This window comes from Ovis aries, chromosome 3, assembly GCF_016772045.2.
Source record: "Ovis aries strain OAR_USU_Benz2616 breed Rambouillet chromosome 3, ARS-UI_Ramb_v3.0, whole genome shotgun sequence".
Taxonomy (NCBI): domain Eukaryota; kingdom Metazoa; phylum Chordata; class Mammalia; order Artiodactyla; family Bovidae; genus Ovis; species Ovis aries.
Genome location: NC_056056.1, coordinates 202826051 through 202845514, shown reverse-complemented (window position 1 = coordinate 202845514; position 19464 = coordinate 202826051). Strand labels below are relative to the sequence as shown.

At 42.9% G+C, this 19464-nt stretch overlaps 1 protein-coding gene across 8 annotated transcripts in view; it reads right to left on the bottom strand.

Annotated features, from left to right (window-relative positions):
- GPR19 (G protein-coupled receptor 19) overlaps positions 1 to 19464 on the bottom strand; it is a 90930-nt gene that overhangs the window by 46658 nt on the left and 24808 nt on the right. For 5 of the 8 annotated variants that reach the window (XM_060414216.1, XM_060414215.1, XM_012175333.5 and 2 more), the window contains one exon: positions 9939 to 11471. The exons of 1 other annotated variant lie outside the window; for it this stretch is intronic. In XM_060414216.1, the coding sequence (XP_060270199.1) occupies positions 10202 to 11471 (1270 nt within the window). In that variant the 3' untranslated portion in view covers positions 9939 to 10201. Of the gene's footprint in view, positions 1 to 9938; positions 11472 to 19464 lie in introns of those variants that run through there. 2 more of the 8 variants (XM_060414219.1, XM_027967858.3) reach the window with 2 other exon arrangements.

Genomic DNA, 19464 nt, shown 5'->3' with positions numbered 1-19464 from the left:
ATGTTTCTGAAGCCTTTTTAGTTATATCATTATGTCTATCCCTGGAATGGTGTAGCTGGAAGTTCTTTTTAGCAATAATAGCCTTTATGGTGTGCTGTAGTCCATGGGGTTGCAAAGAGTTGGACACGACTGAGCGACTAAACTGATGAGACTAAAAAACAATTAATGTTCCACCTGGCAGTAACCACCTGCATAAAGCAGGTTTTCAGGCTGCTAGGTAACCTGGTTCATTTTTCCCTTATTCCATCCACTTGACTTAATCATAGAGTATCATGGATTGAAGCCAGGACTGCTGCTGAATGTGGACTGCACAAGGGCACGCAGTTGAAGAAGTGATGGGCCTAAAATCACCTCTTCAATAAGCCACGTGTGCAGGAAAGGGTACCTGCCATTGCTCACCAGGGCATACAGGTGGTGTAGGTCTGCCCAGAGAGGAGTCTTTCTTAATTTCTCTTTATAAAAGGAGGGTACCTTTTATAAAATGTGCAAAACAACTGTGTGCTGCGGCTGGTGTGTTGCTGGCCCCAGAGGAAAGCCAGTAGTGTGCATCCAACCTCACTGCATGCTGAGTGACATCAGGTGGGCAGCTTTTAATCCGTAACTCTGGGAATATCGACACCACAGAAATCAGGGATTTCCCTCCCCTGCCAGAGTGGGTTTTTACCACACCACTGAAAAAGGCCTGGTGTAGGCTGGAATGGCCCTGATCAGAGCAGGCACATTTGAGGCCCCCAAACTATATGACTGGAGGACACATGGAGCTTAAAAGGACTCTAAGTCTGTAGGCAGCTTGGTGTCCATATCAGATTCAGCTTTCAAGACAGATGGATGATGGTTGTGACTCAGAAACTGTTCTGGGTTGCAGAGAAATACCCAGCTGAATTCTGGAAATGACTAGGAGGCAAATCAGCTGAATTCTTTCTTTAAAGCAAGCCTTAGGGTCAAAGTGATAGAACTAATTTACCAACTGTGACACTGCTCCTGGGCTGAGGGTTAGGCTGCAGTTTGATAATAAGCTGTGGCTTTGCACTATTTTGACTCTGCAAGAGGGTAAATATTTGAGCAGCGAAAATATTCTGAGATCCAGCAGAGCCCAGTTCAATCCTGCTGTGCCTCAGTGCCCCTTTCCTGAGAGGAAAATAATGTCTGACAAGCACTTTACAGCCCTAAACCCAATCAAGTCAGCATACTAGAAATGATGACACCTGCGTCTCCACTAGGTAGCCTTGGATAATAGTTCGGATTATTTCTACTTCTTGTGTGCAGAATCAACAGGCCAGAAACCCATAGTGAATTCTGGATTTTGTCACTTCAATGGAATAAAGACCATGCTTACTTATTTCACAAAAGCTATAGGGTTTATGATGAAAAGTAAATAATGATGTCCCTCAAACCTCAGGCCCTTAATGAACTGAATTCCAAGATCAGTCACATGAGCTTGGAAGCAAGATTCTACATCCACTGAACCTTCAGATGAGACCCTAGCCCTGGCCAACACTGATTGCAGCCTTGGGAATCAAACGACAGCCTTGGGAATCAAAGCTATGTCCAGACTCCTGACCCAAGAAGTTATGAGATTAAACAATGTCTATTATTTTAATCTGCCAAATTTGGGGGTAATATGCACTAATAGGGGCTTCCCAGGTGGCGCTAGTGGTAAAGAACCCACCTGCCAATGAAGGAGACCTAAGAGATGCAGGTTCTATCCCTAGGTCAGGAAAATCCCCTGAAGTAGGAAATGGCAACCCACCCCAGTATTCTTGCCTGGAAAATTCCATGGACAAAGGAGCCTAACAGGTTACAATCCATGGGGCTGCAAAGAGTCGGACACAACTAAAAACTGAGCCACAAACATATGCAATAATAACTAATATAATTTTTTCATTTTTTTCCATATAAATGCAGATTTCATAGTTTATAAAAATAGGCTAGTTTCAAATATCTTTCAAAATAACAGTAAACAAAAACAATGACCACACTCCTCTTTTTTTCAGATCCCTTATTCATCAAGCAACTTACAGTTATACCTCCAGGTTCCCAGTAATTCCAAAATTAGTAAGAATGTGCCCTGAATAAGTCATCTAAGCTTTCTGGTCATTGGAAAGGACTATACCCCCTTGTAAACGAATACATTAGCTTCTGGTTAATATACTTCAATCTCCTATGAGGATGACTAGGGAGAGGAGAGTCAACTTTAGTGTGTGGAATTTATTCTGGGATGGGTGAAGCCAGGTTGGGACAATCACACTAAGATCATCAGCAGTTCCCTGAGGCCAGGTGGTGAATGCCATCCCTCCAGCCTGTGGTCCATCCAGCCTGTGGGCAATCCTGGCTGCCAAAGGGCAAAGTCTCACCTTCCAGAAGGTGTGACAGATAAACAGAACAGAAACAGATGCTACTAGAGATCTCTACCTAGTCTGTGGTATTACACTGAGTTTTAATGTGTGGTCTTGTTTAGTTCAGAGTTCCTTTATACCACAAAACATATTCTTTTAGTATTTTGCCCCTTTGTCCTTCCAATAGTATACATACTCAAATATCTTTTCTTAAAAAAAAAGCCACAAATCATTTTGCTGGTTTAAATTTTTCTTCAAATTAAACCTAAAAGTTCCTTACAATATTGGTGTTGATAAGTTTCAGTCTCTGGCTTTTCACTGTGTTTTTTTGCCCTTTCACTCCAGTTACTAAATAGCTTAAAAAACAAAAACAAAAAAACAACACCTTAAATTTCACTTGATTTCATTTAAATTTGTTTTTCTAATTACAGTGTGATTCACTTACAGTTCCACTGAAAATATACAATGGTTACATGTTTTTATCTACAGTTGCCTACAATTAACTATGGCCAAGAGCGCCTTAAGTCCTGTTTCAGGGGTTTTTCATATTCTACTACAATGAATAACAGTTGAAACTAATTTCCCTCTGTCAGTTCTTTCTGTTGTATATGTGGAAATCCCAACTCAAGAATGATGATGAAAGTCTACATTCTCAAGTGTTCTCATAACCTGAATTTAGACCATGACTTATTAAGAAATAGAGCTTCCCTGGTGGCTCAGCGGTAAAGAATCTGCCTGCAATGCAAGAGACATAGGATACTCAGGTTCTGTCCCTGGGTCCCGAAGGAGGAGGAAGTGGCAACCCACTCCAGTATTCTTGCCTGAAAAATCCCATGGATTTAGGAACCTGGAAGGCTACAGTCCACAGGGTTGCAAAAAGTCAGACACGACTGAGCACACACACAAGTACTTTCTTAAGAAATAGTTCTATGGCGGAAAAAATCCCCTTTGGGGTGAGTGAATAGAAGTAGCTCTGCCACCTCCCTGCTTTCCATTCAAGTTCCTTCTCCCAATTCTTTCCACCTTCAGTGTGCAAAATCCTAGCAAGGCTAAAAAAAAAAAAAAAAAACAGTTATAGAAGGAAAATAATGCCACAATCTGAGAATGGTATTAAAAACCTGTTTCTACAAGAGTTAGCACATAGCAATAGGTACTAAATAAGTTGAAAATGGAAACATCCATTGGGTTAGCAATGACTAAATTGAAATAACAATAAACCTTTTTTGAAGGCTTCCCATGTGTTTAGTAATGCACTGAATGAATGATTGACATGGATTTGGGCTCATTTTATTACTACAATAATTCTATTAGGCTGGAGCACTCAGTTACTTAATTAAACAGTAGTCTAGGTGTTGTAGTGAAGGTATTTTGTAGTTGCCCTTTGATCTGCAATCAATTGACTTAAAGATTATCTTTGATAATATGGTTATCTAATTGGTTAAAGGCCTTAAGAGCAAAAAATGGTTTCCCTAAGAAGAAATTCTGCCTCAAGGTTGTAGCATTAATTCTGCCTAATAGCCTGCCCTACAGATTTCAAACTCAAAACTACAGCAGCTACCTGATTTTCCAGACTGCTGGCCCACCATACAAACTTCCAGCTTGCCAACCCCCTTACTCACAAGAGCCAATTTCTTAACATATTGTCATCTATCCATCTATCTGTCATCTATGTCCTATCAGTTCTGTTTTTCCCAGAGAACCATAATACAGGTAGACATTTATTTCACCCCATTTTAAAAACAGAGATGCTGGGGTTTGAGAATAATTTGCTGGTTAATAGGTAGTAAGCAGAACCTGAGCTTCAACACAGAAGCTGATTCAAGAGCCCTTGAAAACAACCATCATACTTGTGATTAAGGAAAATGTTGCTGTCTGGAGGTGTCACTGGAGTCCTGTGCCCAATTTCTACTAATTTTTAAAGGGTCATTCAAGTACAGTGCATCTGCCTGCAGAATCAGATAGCCCAGAAGTTTAAATGAATCTGAACGGATGAACAGCTCATAAATCCGTTCTTCTCAAGAACACAAGGGTCACAGTGTGCCCCTCCAATCTCTCTACCTTATAACTCTTCGCATCTACCTTTTTGCTGCCTCGTTATCCTAGCCATGGAGAATCCCATGGTTGGAGGAGCTTGGCGGGCTACAGTCCACGGGTCACAAAGAGTCGGACACGACTGAGCAACTTCACTTTCTTTCTTTTCTTTACTTTATCCTAGCCAAGGTCTGTCTAGCACACTCAGGGTCCTACTAGCAGAACATAGTCTCCTTAAAGAGACTGTTCTTTGGGAGAGATCACAGGGAAACAGAACAGAGAGTATTCATTCAAAACCCCCTTCATCTCATGTCTACCTGCTGTGGGCAAATAGCTGGAACTGCTCTAGCGACTGCCTGCCGCTGAAACCAGATGATGTTCTCAAGCTTCCAGACTGGCGTCACAATCCTGAAGCCAGATACATTACACATGCACTCGTCACCAGGGCCCAGCATTTCTGGGGGTCATTTTCCTGCAGAACTAAAATCACATATTCTTCAAATTATAGGTGAATCCTAATTCCATGACTCATTAGGGTTGATTAGTATTTAAAGCAATACTTTTAAAGAAGCTGCTTCTAGTAAGTCAGACAGAAAAAGACAATTATCATATGATAACAGTTATATGTAGAATCTAAAAAAAGATACAGATGAACATGTTGACAAACAAAAGCAGAGTCAGACAACAAACTTTAACGGTTATCAAAGAGGAATGGTGGGATGGGGCGGGATAAATGAGGTTGGGACTAGCAGATGCAAACTACTATATACAAGATAGACAAACAACAAGGTCCTACTGTGTAGCACAGGGAACTGTACTCAGTATTCTGTAACAACCTATATGGGAAAAGAATCTGAAACAGAATAAACATATGTATCAGTGAATCACTTTGCTGTACAGCAGAAACTAATGCAACACTGTAAATCAACTATACTCCAATATAAAATAAAAACAACACTGTAAAGCAACTACAACAAAAATTAATAAAACAAGTAAAATAAACTGACTTTAATCCAATAAGTGAAATGGAATTATCAATAAAAAATTTTTAAGTTAAAAAACCCCCAGAAATAGATTCACAGACATAGAAAACAAATTCATGGTTACCAAAGGGGAAAGGAGGAGGAGGGATAAATTAGGAATTTGGGATTAACAGATACACAGTACTATATATAAAACAATAAGGACCTACTGTATGGCCGATATATATGTAAGATATATGCAATATCTTACAATTACTTATCCTATAATGAAAAAGAATCTTAAAGAGAATATATACATATCCAGTTTACTGTACACCTAAAACTAATACAACATTGTAAGTCAATTATACTTCCATTAAAATAAAATAAGGAGGCGTCTTCTGAGAAGACAGCTTTTGAACAGCAATGTCCAGCTGAGCAAAAAGTTCAGAATGGCCCAGATTGAAGGGGCTCAAAAAATTAAAGAGGTTCTATGGGAAGTGAGACAGGCTGAAAATAAATTTAACCTAAAATAAATTTAACTGCCTACTTACCAGGAACACAAGAACATTTACTTTTAGAGAAAGTCTAGGTTATACTGCTGTGGAATCCATGAATTTGCAAATGATGAAAGAAAAAAAGAGAGAGGCCCCTGATGAGTGTGGGTGGTGCAGCTGCGAGACAATGAGGTTTTCGAAAATGCCGCCATTTGTAAAATGAGTTTAAAATAATATTTTGACAAGACTTCACGCCTATAAAGGGTATTAATTAGTTTGGCATTTCCTGCAGCGTTTAGATGCTTTGTATTTTGGACACACTGACTGATTAGTTAATCTGCAGCTGCTTCTGGGTGCTCAGCAATTCTTACTGCTTTGTTGCTAGGAGATCAGGACTTCCCCGAAATCGCCAGAGTGATGGGTCCTGTGAAGAGCTGCTGGGCTCTGCCCACTGGCCACAGTGCCACCAAGTGGTCAATCTGTAAAACAGTGGGACCAAGTTTTCCATGGCCTTAAGCGATGGACATTAGTTTGAGTAGGCTCCGGGAGTTGGTGATGGATAGGGAAGCCTAGTGTGCTGCAGTCCATGGGGTCGCAGAGTCGGACACAACTGAGCAACTGAGCTGAACTGAATCACAGCTCTCTAAGGTTGGTGCTAGTACTAAAGAACCCACCTGCCAATGCTGGAAACGTTAAGAGATGCGGGTTCAATCCCTGGGTTGGGAAGATCCCCAGGAGGAGGGCATGGCAACCCACTCCAGTATTCTTGCCTGGAGAACCCCACAGACAGAAGAGTCTAGCAGGCTACAGTCCATAGGATCGCACAGAGCTGGACGCGACAAAAGCAACTTAGCACACAAAGGTCATCTCTGTTCCAGAGAATCAGCAGGTTCACTGAACAGTGGGGAATTGTTTATTCTCTTCATATTCTTCCCGACACAGTGAAGATTTTTTTTTCTCCAGTGAACGCATCATGCCACAGCCAGCAGGATGGTGAATTTAAAGAATGTTGGACTGGTTGGCAGAAGGCATTGTAGTTTCCCCCTAATCTGACCTCTTTTGGACTTAATTTTCTCTTCTAAACAATGGCGGGGGGGGGGGGGCGGTTGGGTTAGGTCTCCCAATGTCCCATTCCTTCTACTCAACAAGTCTAATTCTTTGCTTTTTTTCACACGTGGTTTTCTTAGAGGAGCATAACCTGGAAGCTGACTCTGGTCCAGAAGCTCTAACAGATCTCACTTCTGTTGCTTCAAAGCGAGTTTGGCAGGTGGCAGCAAGGCTGGAGGGTGATTGGAGGCACTATGCCCACCAGGAGGGGCAGAAGTGTTGACCTTATCTGGCAACTGACTCTGCTCCCCACGTGCTTGGTGGAGGCCCAAGGGGTAAAATTGTCCTTGCTGAGAGCACTGGCCAGAGCTCCAGCCCCAGTTCCAGGCACCCTGGGGAAACCTGTGAGGGAAGGTCCATGGGAAAGCTGATGGACTCGGAGCAGCAGGCTGGTGGGACTACCACTTTCACTGAAGATTAGAAGGAGAAATTCAAATCCTACCTCAAAGGCTGCAGCCCTGCCCCTTCCTCTGAAAGTTTATGGGCACCTGGAATTGGCTCCAGGGAATTGCTCTCCTCGGAACCTTGCTCCCCATCATTAGCTTCCTTGAATTCCTGTTTTGAGGCCATATGAATCCATATTCACTCATCATGTGCCTGGTAAGGAGACTGGCGTCATTTTCTTACTCCCCACAATAGCCTGCCTCTTGGTGACTGGTGCTTGGTGGGTAAATCTGAGTTATGGTGAATGTTGTCCTTGTATTGCTGAGTGCATGCATGCTAAGTTGCTTCATTTGTGTCCCACTCTCTGCGACTCTATGGACTGTAGCCCTCCAGATTCCTCTGTCCATAGGATTCTCCAGGCAAGAATACTGGAGTGGGATGCCATGTCCTCCTCCGGGGAAACTTCCCAATCCAGGGATTGAACCTGCGTCTCTTAAGTCTGCACTGGCAGGCGAGTTCTTTACCACTAGTGCCACCTGGGAAGCCCTTGTGTTGCTGGGATTTATGAAAATCTTTATTAATCTGTATATTACATCCAGTTTCCTCCAAATTCAGGATCAAGTGAGACAACAGGAATCCTAAATATTAAACTAAAAAAGTACAGTGAATTAACAACATGCTGAGAAAATATAGCTGGATTATCATAGGTCTTGAGCCTTTAGAGCTCTTGCTTTTGTGATTTAATTAACTCTATTTGTTATTATTTGGGGGGATTTTTTTCTAAAAAACTAATCTCAGTAAGACTTTGCTCCTGTCACTGAATTTCCACCCACTGGGGTAACTCACAGAACATTAAAGGCAGAATAGAGTTTAGTAATCATCTAGTCATTTTCAGCTTAACTGAGACCAAAAACATATACATAAATAAAATTAACGTAAATCAAATTTTATTTTTTTACAATTTGACTTTTAAAAATAAATAAAAGTACTGCAGGGTCTCTTCTATTTTTTAACAACCATGAATCATAAAAGTCAAGGGCCAAGTGACATCAAGCTCTGACTCACTTTGTCATTTTTGAATATCATATGTGGAGGAGAAAGAAAAGGAAGAAAAAATACAAGGTATTCTTTTTATCTTTTGACCTGGTTGATCGAAGGCAGCACCTCCACTTGAAAACGTCAGTGCTATGTTTTGTAGATAGAATATTTTATTGTTCTCATTCTTTGCCCCCCAAAACCAAGCCCACTTGTGTCTTGTTTCCCTGTGTCTGCGAGACAGGATATGTCAGTTTGTTTCCAATCTCAGATGTTCAGCACAAGCCCAGGAACCTAGCCACAGCCAAGGAAAAGGGGGGGGCGTGGCCAGCTCACCAAATTTCTAGGCTCTCCTGTTAAGAACATCATGCTCTCCTAGACCTCAGGTTTCTACCCAGGCAGCAGCTGTTAGGCCCACAGAGGTCTGGATGGGCTTGACTGCTCAAGTGTTCCCTAGAGAGACACCTGTCATGTCAAGGAAAGAGCCACAGACCTGCAGCTAAAAACCAGTTCAGCCACGCTCTGACTTAAGCAAGTCCCGTAACGCTGAGGTCCGATCTCCTCATCTAGAAAACAGAGATGGTTATAAGAACATCACAGACTTTTTTAAGAGGATAACATGAGACGATGCAGGTAAAGTTGCTGAACTACGGATATTATTATTTGCAATTCTTGTTAACTAGGGTGTAAACATGACACCAGTCTTGTTTGTAAACCTGTTATTGTTTAAACCAAACATTTTAAAAATGTGCTCGTCCTGGATTTGAAATAACGGAGACCCGACAACCAGAGAAGAAAATCTCAAGTTACCTCGGCCACAGAAGACTGTGAGCTCGGCGAGGGTATGACCATGTGTCCTGAGAGCGAGATGAGGGACAGGAAGTACTGGCTGGAGAAACGGCCTCATGCCTACATGTTCAGGAGAGAGAAAAAACTGCTCCTTGCCCTCGCTGTCCCAGAGGCTGGGGGCCGCGCCAGGCAGCCGAAGGTGTCTGCCTGAAGGGCAGAGCGCAGAGAAATGGCATCTGCATGACTCCCTTTGGCAGCTTCTGGGCTTGCCCAGCCAGGTTCCCTGCGCATTGCTTGAATTTGACTCAGAAGGGAGGTAAGCATCCTAGACACAGCCTAGATGGGCCTGGATGTGAGGCCCACAGCACAGCAACTTCAGACGCTTCAAGGCATCATCAGCTGGTTTTAAGACCGAATGAGAATGAGAGACAGAAAGAGACGGAAATTAGGCCAACCAATAAGCTTTCTTTCCCTAAGCATCTTCATTAAAATTCAATCACAGAAGGCTACCCAGGCAAGTTCTAGTATATTCCAACATATGGAGTGCTCTCCATTAACAGATCTGGACAGAAGGTAATGTAAAAACATATAAAATATTAACACTTCCTAAGTGTTGCTCAGCAGAAGAAATACAAGTCTCTGAAATGTGTCACAGGAGATTTGATTTGGAACAGAAGCCTATAGTTAACAAAAATTCAGTAAGGAGGAGAAAAAGGAAACAATAAAATCAGGTTAAATCATCAATCAAAGACAGTTTATGCTTTTTGGACCAAATAGTAAATAAAAAGTCAGAAAGCATTCTTTTTTTTTTTTTTTAATGCATGTAACTAATATAGTAAAGGGACTGTTGACCATAAATAAGCTCAAGGTGAAAAGCTTCCTCTAAAACAAAAAGCAACTAAATTAAAAAAGACAAAAACTAAAATCAATAGCGAATGCATTCTATATAATAAAACATTTCCCTCAGAAAACTGATTGAAAAAAATACATATACAGCTTGTTTTTATAGTTAAATTTTTAACCTCTGGTGCATAATAATAACTGAAAGAATTCTGAGAAATCAGACAAAAGTATTTGGCGGATTTGAATTAATGGGCCAAGCAAGCTTTTTTTCCTTGGCTTCCCTGTCAAACGAATCATAGATTGAGTCTTTGGTTACAGTTCTGGCCGATGGAGGGATTTCTGAGATGCCGACATAGTTTTTCTTGGCCATTCTTGAACTGGTTGTGATAGTATAGGCATTGCTTCGGTAGCACTTCATCGAGGACATGCAGAAAGTCTCTTTCATGCCTCTCCTGAAATTGGCATTGTAAATGGAATACAGAGTAGGTTTAGAGGCTGAGGAACTAAAGGATAGCCACGTGACAGCAGTGAACACAAGGGAGCTTTGCTTACCGTCTCGCTCCTGGGGGTGCCACAGCTGAGCGACATGAAAGGGCAGCCAAGAGACCAAGAACAGCAGATTTAGAATGAGGAGCATCTCGATTGTCCTCACTTTTGTCCTCGGGACAACGTTCGTGGTCCGCCTCACCGTCCGGCCATCAGTGCCGATTCTCCAAATGTATTTTATGACCTTCTGGTAAAATAGGATTATGAGGATGCACGGGATCACAAAGCTCACCAAGAAATGGATGACAGTATAGGCGCTTCCTTCCCAAGAGGAGGGAAGGAAATAGTTGCAGTGGTTGTCCCAGCTGGAGCCGTAGAAGAACAACACAGGGGTCACAAAGGTCGCCTCGAAGATCCAGGAGGCGGCGATCATCTTCTTGGCTTTCTCTCTGGACACCTTGAAGCTCAGTGGGTAGACGATGGTGTAGAACCGGTCTATGCAGATGGACAGGAGCACGTAGATCTGGACTCCCGGGGTGAGATACTGAAAGTAGCGCACGGCCCTGCACGTGGCGCTGCCCAGCGTCCAGCGGCCGGTGGAGAACTGCAGCAGGACGAAAGGCGTGCTGGCCACGCTGACCAGGAGGTCGGCGCATGCCAGGGACACCACAAAGTAGTTGGTGGTGGACTGAGTTCTCCTGCTGCGGTGGATGACCAGACACACCAGGGAGTTGCCAAAGACAGAAAGCAGCCACAGGGCCCCAAAGAAAGTGCTGGCTGCGGCCACCTCCCCGGGGCTTGGGCCATACTGTGGGTCTGTTCCGTTGCTCCTCCAGCTGTGCTCTGGGGAGAGCTCCGTCAGGTCTTGGCTCGGCAGAGGGGCGGCCGTCTCTGCGCAGCTGTGGTTGTGAAGCGGCACCAGCAGTGTAGGAACAACCAACGGTGGCTTGCTGTTATCCATTCTGTGAGCAAAAACCATATTCATTTTTCCCCTCTTAGTTCTAGATAAGGAAAGAAGAATGAGGCCTCCTGTTACAACGGTGTTACAAGGATTGATTCCTAAGGCTAACAATGATTTAGGATGCTTAGGTCAGTTGTCATTTGTCAAGGAGGACTTGTGCGTTGGTAGGAAAACATGACTACTACCCAGAAAAAGCTCTGGCTCTGTTTCTCTTTCATTTTAGGGCTGTTTCAGCTGAGCCCAGCTCAGGGTCTCCTTGGCCTCCCCTCTCTCCTGACCTTCATCAGATGTGGTGGAACACACAGCAAGCCCCAGTCCTCACTGACCCTTGTTCCCTTCACGCGCTGGGGATCGCAGAGGGGTAGGGATCTCAGATCTAGCTCACTTTTAGGGTTTACCCCCAAATGAAGAACTGCTGGAATTCTGGGAAGCATATGAGAAGTTCCTGAATGTCCTAACACTAAAGTAGTGAGGCTGCAAGGGAGGAAAACTTGGGCAGATGGAAACACAGACGTCAGCTATGGAAATAGCTAACGGGAATCTGAATGCAGACTGGCTGGCTACTGGGAAGGACCCCTCACTTACTGCAGAATTCCCATTACAGAAGCATCGTGGAAGTACATGGAGCAAAAGTAACACTTTCGGGTGAGCCAGAAGTAGCTCCTCATTTAATGACACAAAAACACAGCCTATTTTCCCCCAAAAGACGATGACATATTTGATGCTACTGTTGTTACTGTTTCATAAAAAGACACTGAGAATGTACAAGATGTCCCCTAACGAATGTAAAACCAGGTTGCTAGAAACCTTATGGCATTCAGATAATTATAAGCAATCAACTCTAACTTTACCCAGCCTTTATTTTAACTTTTTCTTACTACTATTCAGTTAGGGGGAAAAAGTTACACTTTTTAACAGGGGAAAACACTGTATCATTGTGAGCCATTCAATTAAAATTGAGGTGACTTTGGCTGCAGTCATCTTTAAGGTTTAATTTGGTCTGAATCTAGTAAGCAGAAAGAGAAAGCACAGCAACTGAATCCATAATAACCAGGTCTGGGGCACAGGGGAGGGTGCCCCAGCAACAGGCTCTGCCTCTTGCCCTTCCTCAGGGGCAGCTGTCACTATACCTCACAAAGAAATGTTTCTGTGGGGTCAAAGGACAGTTCCTAATGACCCATTTTGCCTTGAAGGATATTTACAGTGATCTGTGGTCAGGAGAGGATGTTAATATATATTGTCCTCACCAAGAAACCCCATTCAACAAAAGTCTGAAGCTCAGGGTGATGTACCAATGGCCAGGTCCATGTTCCCTTCAAGGCTTTTTTTGTCCATGAAGCAGCCCTACTTAATTTCTTAAAGAGAAACATAAGGTAATTAATTATTTTAATAATTAAAAGACCTTTAAGCATGCCTGGCTGGTTGATAGTAAGTTGTAAGACTAGCAACCATACTTTCCATATAAAAAATTAGGACAGAGTCTGAAAACAGGACATCAGATCTAAAATGAGCACTGTCCTTGAACATCCGTAATGCATGTATGTCATCCTTACAAAATAAAAATCATCTTTTCACCTTTATGTGTGCAAAAGCTACAACATTGAAAAAAGAAAAAAAACCCAAAGTTTTTTTCTTTTTAAGATTTAAAGTTTAAAAGGACTGATACTGAAGCTGAAACTCCAATACTTTGGCCACTTGATATGAAGAACTAACTCTTCGGAAAAGACCCTGATTGCTGGGAAAGACTGAAGGCAGGAGGAGGAGGGCATGACAGAGGATGAGATGGTTGGATGGCATCACCGACTAGATGGACATGAGTTTGAGTAAAACTCCGGGAGTTAGTGATGGCAGGGAAGCCTGGTGTGCTGTAGTCCATGGGGTCGCAGACTCGGACACGACTGAGCAACTGAACTGAACTGAAAGCTTAAAAATACAAGAGACAAGCAACATTCCCAGAGAGAAAGGGCAGTTCTGAATTTGTGGGGGAATGCCTGTGGCCGAAATAGAACAGGAGCTGGTGGCACGGGCACTTTCCCGTAGCTCCACACACACCTGGAAGCCTCTGAACTTCCTTCTGCTTCTTTCTTCCTCTCGTAGCAAAGCTCTGCAGATCAAACTCAAAATCACCACCACCACCACCACTGATGCACTGCAGGGGTCTTCTTCTGTCCCTTCCTCCTGCAGCTTTACAAGCGTGTCCGACCCCCACCATACACACACACACACATACCCTCCTGGAAACGGGACAAGGGAGGGGCTTCCCCTGTGATCCAGTGGTTAAGACTCCACACTTCCACTGCAGGGGAAGCATGTTTGATCCCTCACCAGGGAACTAAGACCCCACAAGCTGTGGGGTGTGGCCAAATAAGAAAAGGAAATGGGGCACGACACCCTGAGAAGTTGTGGAGTCTAGGTCTCACCTGATTGAAGGCATGGCTTTTCTGATTGGACCTAAAAGTGCCGCACCTCTGTTTACTCATTCAGTACACCAAGAAACTATGCTAGGTGCTAGGAAAACCAACGAAAAGTAAGGCCAGTAAAAGGGTAAATGTATAAATAAGCTGTCTGCCATATTATAACTAAAGTCTATAATAATTAAAATTGACAGATAAGGAGCTAAGTGGCAGAGAAAAACAGGGACCCAATTGTGCTTGGAAAAGGGAAGGAAAGGAAAGGCTTCACATAGGAGATGAAGGTGTGAGCCAGGGACCTGGAGGATGAAGGTCCCTTCTTCAGGAAGACAAGGGTTTAAAAAAGAAAAAAAAAAAGTCCCAAACATTCCAAGGGAGAGAGATAGCATGTGGAATAACTTGGGGGTCATCCTTCTAGAGCTGACCTTTTAGGGGCCCTTTTCCCCTTCAGTTCAGTTCAGTTGCTCAGTTGTGTCTGACTCTTTGCGACTCCATGGACTGCAGCACACCAGACCTCCCTGTCCATCACCAACTCCCGGAGCTTACCCAAACTTATGTCCATTGAGTCAGTGATGCCATCCAACCATCTCATCCTCTGTCGTCCCCTTCTCCTCCTGCGTTCAATCTTTCCCAGCATCAGAGTCTTTTCCAATGAGTCAGCTCTTAGCATCAGGTGGCCACAGTATTGGAGTTTCAGCTTCAGCATCAGTCCTTCCAATGAACACTCAGGACTGATTTCCTTTAGGATGGACTGGTTGGATCTCCTGGTCCAAGAGACCCTTAGAGGTATAGTTTTCTACAGACCATACTGCCCAGACCATACAGTCTCTGCCCTACAATTAAACTGACCTATATTTTTCCTGTGGTTACAATGAGAAGTTACATTTTCCGCATTCATGGGCTGAAATGTAGTCACCCGGTGGATGAGAACATTAACATATGCAGAATGGCTGTGGTTCCCTCTTTCATAGAGCATTTTGTGACTCCTTTTCCCGGTTTGTTTTGCTTTAGAGCCATGCTGGACGTTCTCAGGGAGCTTTACAAAATGCTGATGCCAGGGTCCTTCTCTAGGGATTCCGGTTTAATTGCTCTGGGGTGCAGCCTGGGCATCAGGAGGTTTCAAGAGTTCCCCAGGTGATCCCAATGTGCAGCCCGGATTAACAATCACTGCTTTAGAATTGCTTCCACATTTCTGTCTTCTCCCATTAACTATGGGGTCCTGGGAAAAGGGCGTTATTCTTTGTCCATGCTCCACAGCTTCCACTGAAGTTCTTTACATTAATAATCGCTTTTTAGCTATTGAATGAATTGACTTCATAAAGACAGAGAGCTGAAATACAGGCCTCCTACTCTAGGTGGCTCTGTTAGGAGAATTAAAAGCAGAGATATAAAACTCACTGTGTGTTCTCAGAGAGCTAGGATGCTGGTTACCATGGTGACAGGGGGAAACATGGCCCCTGACAAGAGCAGGGCAGGTGAAACTAAAGGCACCCAGGTCAACTCTCGTTTAAGGTCGAGTAAAGGCAGTTTAGGTGACCTCAGACAGCCTCCTGTACCCACTCGCAGAAAACATGGTCTGCCATATTACAACTAAATTCTAGAATTCTAAAGTAAATGTTAAGAAAGCTCTCCCTTGCTCCATTAATTTGGAAATAAATATATCTTTAAGGGAGTATTTCTGAAATACAGAGGCTGCGTAATTAGTAGTTGTGTCTGGGTCATCCATATTCAGTAATTTTAGCAGCAACAGGAAAGCCGTCTTCACCTCTTCCCAGCTCATCCTGTCTCTTCCCAACCAGCCCTGACACTACCACATGACACACCAGATTGAGTTGAGACGGAGGGTCCCTATTAATATATTCCTTTATCTCTGTATTATCTAAGAGAGGAATTATTCATCTGTTGGGCTCTAAGAGATGCGTTTTAATATACAGGTTGGGAAAATGGTGGATGAGCTGACATGATATAGAGCTAGGGAATGAGAGACCTCTGTAATGATAGGGCTTTGTGTCTATATATAAAATGATATGTCTGTCACTTCATACTATAATTTTTATTTTGAGTGCTGTCTTCCCCTGTTGGGTTATGAATTCCTAAGGACAGGGACTGTGTCTTTACTTCTATATCCCTGCAGCACATAGATATTAATAAAGGTTTACTGAATAAATAAATGGGTAGATATGTTAAGAAAAATTAACCATTATTTGAAAATAAGGCACAGAGAGCATAGCATAACTTTTTAATATCATGCTAGGACACTGTTACATGGGCTTCCCCAAGGATTATTTAATTCTCTGGAAGAATGTATCTGTTCTTGATTTTGCTATTTACAATATGACTAGCACCCAAACATTACATGTAAACATGCAAATTTGTTTAGTAGAAAAAATAACCCCAAAGGTTATAGATTTATTGCCCTGGAGAAGGCAATGGCACCCCACTCCAGTACTCTTGCCTAGAAAATCCCTTGGACAGAGGAGCCTGGTAGGCTGTAGTCCATGGGGTCGCTAAGAGTCGGACACAACTTAGCAACTTCACTTTCACTTTTCACTTTCATGCACTGGAGAAGGAAATGGCAACCCACTCCAGTGTTCTTGCCTGGAGAATCCCAGGGACGGGGGAGCCTGGTGGGCTGCTGTCTATGGGGTCGCACAGAGTCGAACACGACTGAAGCGACTTAGTAGCAGCGGGACAATAACCAGTTTTGCGCCTCCTAGCAATCTTATGCTCACATTATTTACAGAAACAAACAAACAGGAACACTCCCCCCCAAATCCCTATAAATATCCATTTATTCAAATGCTCTTGGAAGCAACCTTATTATCTCATTGGTTCCTTCAGTAATGAATTTTTGACATTATGTTCATTTCTATGCTTGAATGAGAATCATGATGAATGAGAACCATGACTTTAACCTTTGGAAAACTGTATTTCGATGGGTATTTGAATGATTAGATACTAATGAGAGGACCACAAAAAAGAATCAGAGGGGCACAGATGATAAACTTCACAGTTTGCCAGAGGCTATTCCCAGATAAGTGACTCATTGCTGGGTAGGTTTCTTCCAGACTCAGGAAACCCTAACAACTGATTTATTTTTCCCTCCTGAAATTACACAGATTCAGAGATACTCCCATAATATAGGAAGACTATGGCAAATTAGAATTTTATGTTAAATTTATATATGATTTGGTTGGGAAAAAAATGAATGGAAACATTTTCTGTAGAATTAGCCACACAGCCTGTGGCTAATGAGCAGTGAGAGTAACTGCAATGAAGACAGGAGTGATAGTAGCATCAGTACCACCAAGAGTTAGCACTTTGTGTGTGTGTGTGCTTTTTATCTTTCAGGTATTTCACATGCAGAGACCTTCCAGAGAAAGAGGTAATGTTATTAGCCCTATTTTTCAAATGAAAAAACTGAAGTTCTTCCCCAAGGTCATACAGTTGGAAAGTGGTCACCCAAGACTGCCTTGCTCCAAAGCCCACGCTTTTAACCACCACTGGCACTTCATTCACTTTCACTTTTCACTTTCAGGCATTGGAGAAGGAAATGGCAGCCCACTCCAGTGTTCTTGCCTGGAGAATCCCAGGGATGGGGGAGCCTGGTGGGCTGCCGTCTATAGGGTCGCACAGAGTTGGACACGACTGAAGCGACTTAGCAGCAGCAGCAGGCACTTCATCTCCCAGGGGAGCCACAATGGGCTGGATCTAAATTTGGAGGGTCAAACTGGCTGTACACAGACTTCTCAATCAAACACGAATATAAAATTCCCCCACAGACTCTTGCAACCCACAGATACATCTGTTCAATATGTTAGCTCAGAAATATGTGACACAGTGAACATTTTGGGGGAAAAAATCACTCCCACTATATACTGCAGGGAGGCTTAGCATCAAAAGTGCAGTAGACATGCTGGTCTGGAAACAGCCTTTCTTCAGAATAAAGAATGTGAGAGTGTTGAAAACTCATTATCAGATGACTGACTGCTGCCTTGTAAATGTAGAATGAAAGCAGAACTCTAGCCTTCAGTTTGAATCGAAGTGTAGAAAAAGTCTGAACAATTCAGTATCACCCCAAGTAGGAAATTCTCTTTTAAATTTTAACTGTTGTAATTTAAGAAATATGATGGTGGTAGATATTTTCCTTAAACCTTTCACTGTTTTGTACGCTTGATTTGCCTACATATGAAATAAGATTGGAACGGAGATGGGCTGGGACTAGTTTGCATGGGGCTCCTCAGAGCACATTCCTTCCCAATTCCAAGTTCAATGACATCATGTTGGCATCATGAATCAGCCAAGGTAGGAACAGTCGCACCACGAGACTGACAAGCACCACAAATAGGCTCTTTCCCTGCAGAGCCAGCAGGGCAGTTCACAGACCAACCTATCCAAACACCCTGAACTTACATACATCCCTGAATTTACGAACGGCTAAGGAGGTCACACAGGCTCTTTGGAAGCTTCCTGAGTTCCTATCTCGCTTCTTGGCTCTGAGCTATGGCTCTGGTGTGGACACTGAGCTAAGCACTTTATAGAACTACGTAAGGCCCAGGTAGCTACCAGTATGACTGTGGTGGAGGAACAGGAAAACCAGAAAGAGAGAATACATGTTCTCATAATGAGCCACGCAGACAGGGTTGCCAGATGAAACACAGGAAGCCCAGTTAAGCATGAATTTCAGATAAATAACAGATAATTTTTTAACACAACTATGTCCCATCCTATATTTTTATTACCTAAATCTGACAAACCTGCACACCTAGAACATAATCTTCTGCTGAGAGATACTCATTTTTCAGCTCACAATATAGGACTATTGCAAAGTGGCTATGTGTACAGGCTTTGAAGCAGACTGAAGCAGGACTACCATCTCTGTCACTCATTATCTAGTTGTGCGACCCAAAACAAGTTATCTAACCCTCTTGATTCCAGTATTCTCATCTGTAAAATGAGAATCTGTTCAGTCATGTTTTTGTGACTCCATGGGCTGTAGCCCACCAGTTTTCTCTGTCGATGGAATTTTCCAGACAAGAATACTGGAGTGGGTTGCCATTTCCTACTCCAGGGGATCTTCCCAACCCAGGGATTGAACCTGCATCCCTTGCATTTCCTGCATTGGCCAGTGGATTCTTTACCACTGTGCCACCTGGGAAGCCCAGAAAATGAGGACAATTAGTCCCTATTTCATTTGATTATTATGAGGATTAAATGAGATAATATATGCTCAGGAGTTAAATGAGTTATTACAAGTCAATCTGTCTGGTACAACACCCTCAGTAAGTGTTATCCTACTATAGTTCCAAAACACACCTAGCTTGGTGTCTGACACATAGCAAGTGCTGAAAATATTAGCCCTACTGTTAGCCCATAAAAGTCTTCTAAGCCATATGACAAGCAAATTTTAGTAACCACAGCACACATCACACCCTAGTCATATTACTAACATTGGTCACATAATTTAGGATTAAGGATGAATGGCTTTTGTCAAGGGCCTGAATACCTCATCATTGACAGCACTGCTTTTAAGGGGAAAGTCACTGAGGTCCAAACAAATAAACATAATCTTTCTCCAAGTTTCTTTATGTTGGGGATTTTTGTGTGTGTGTGTGTGACATA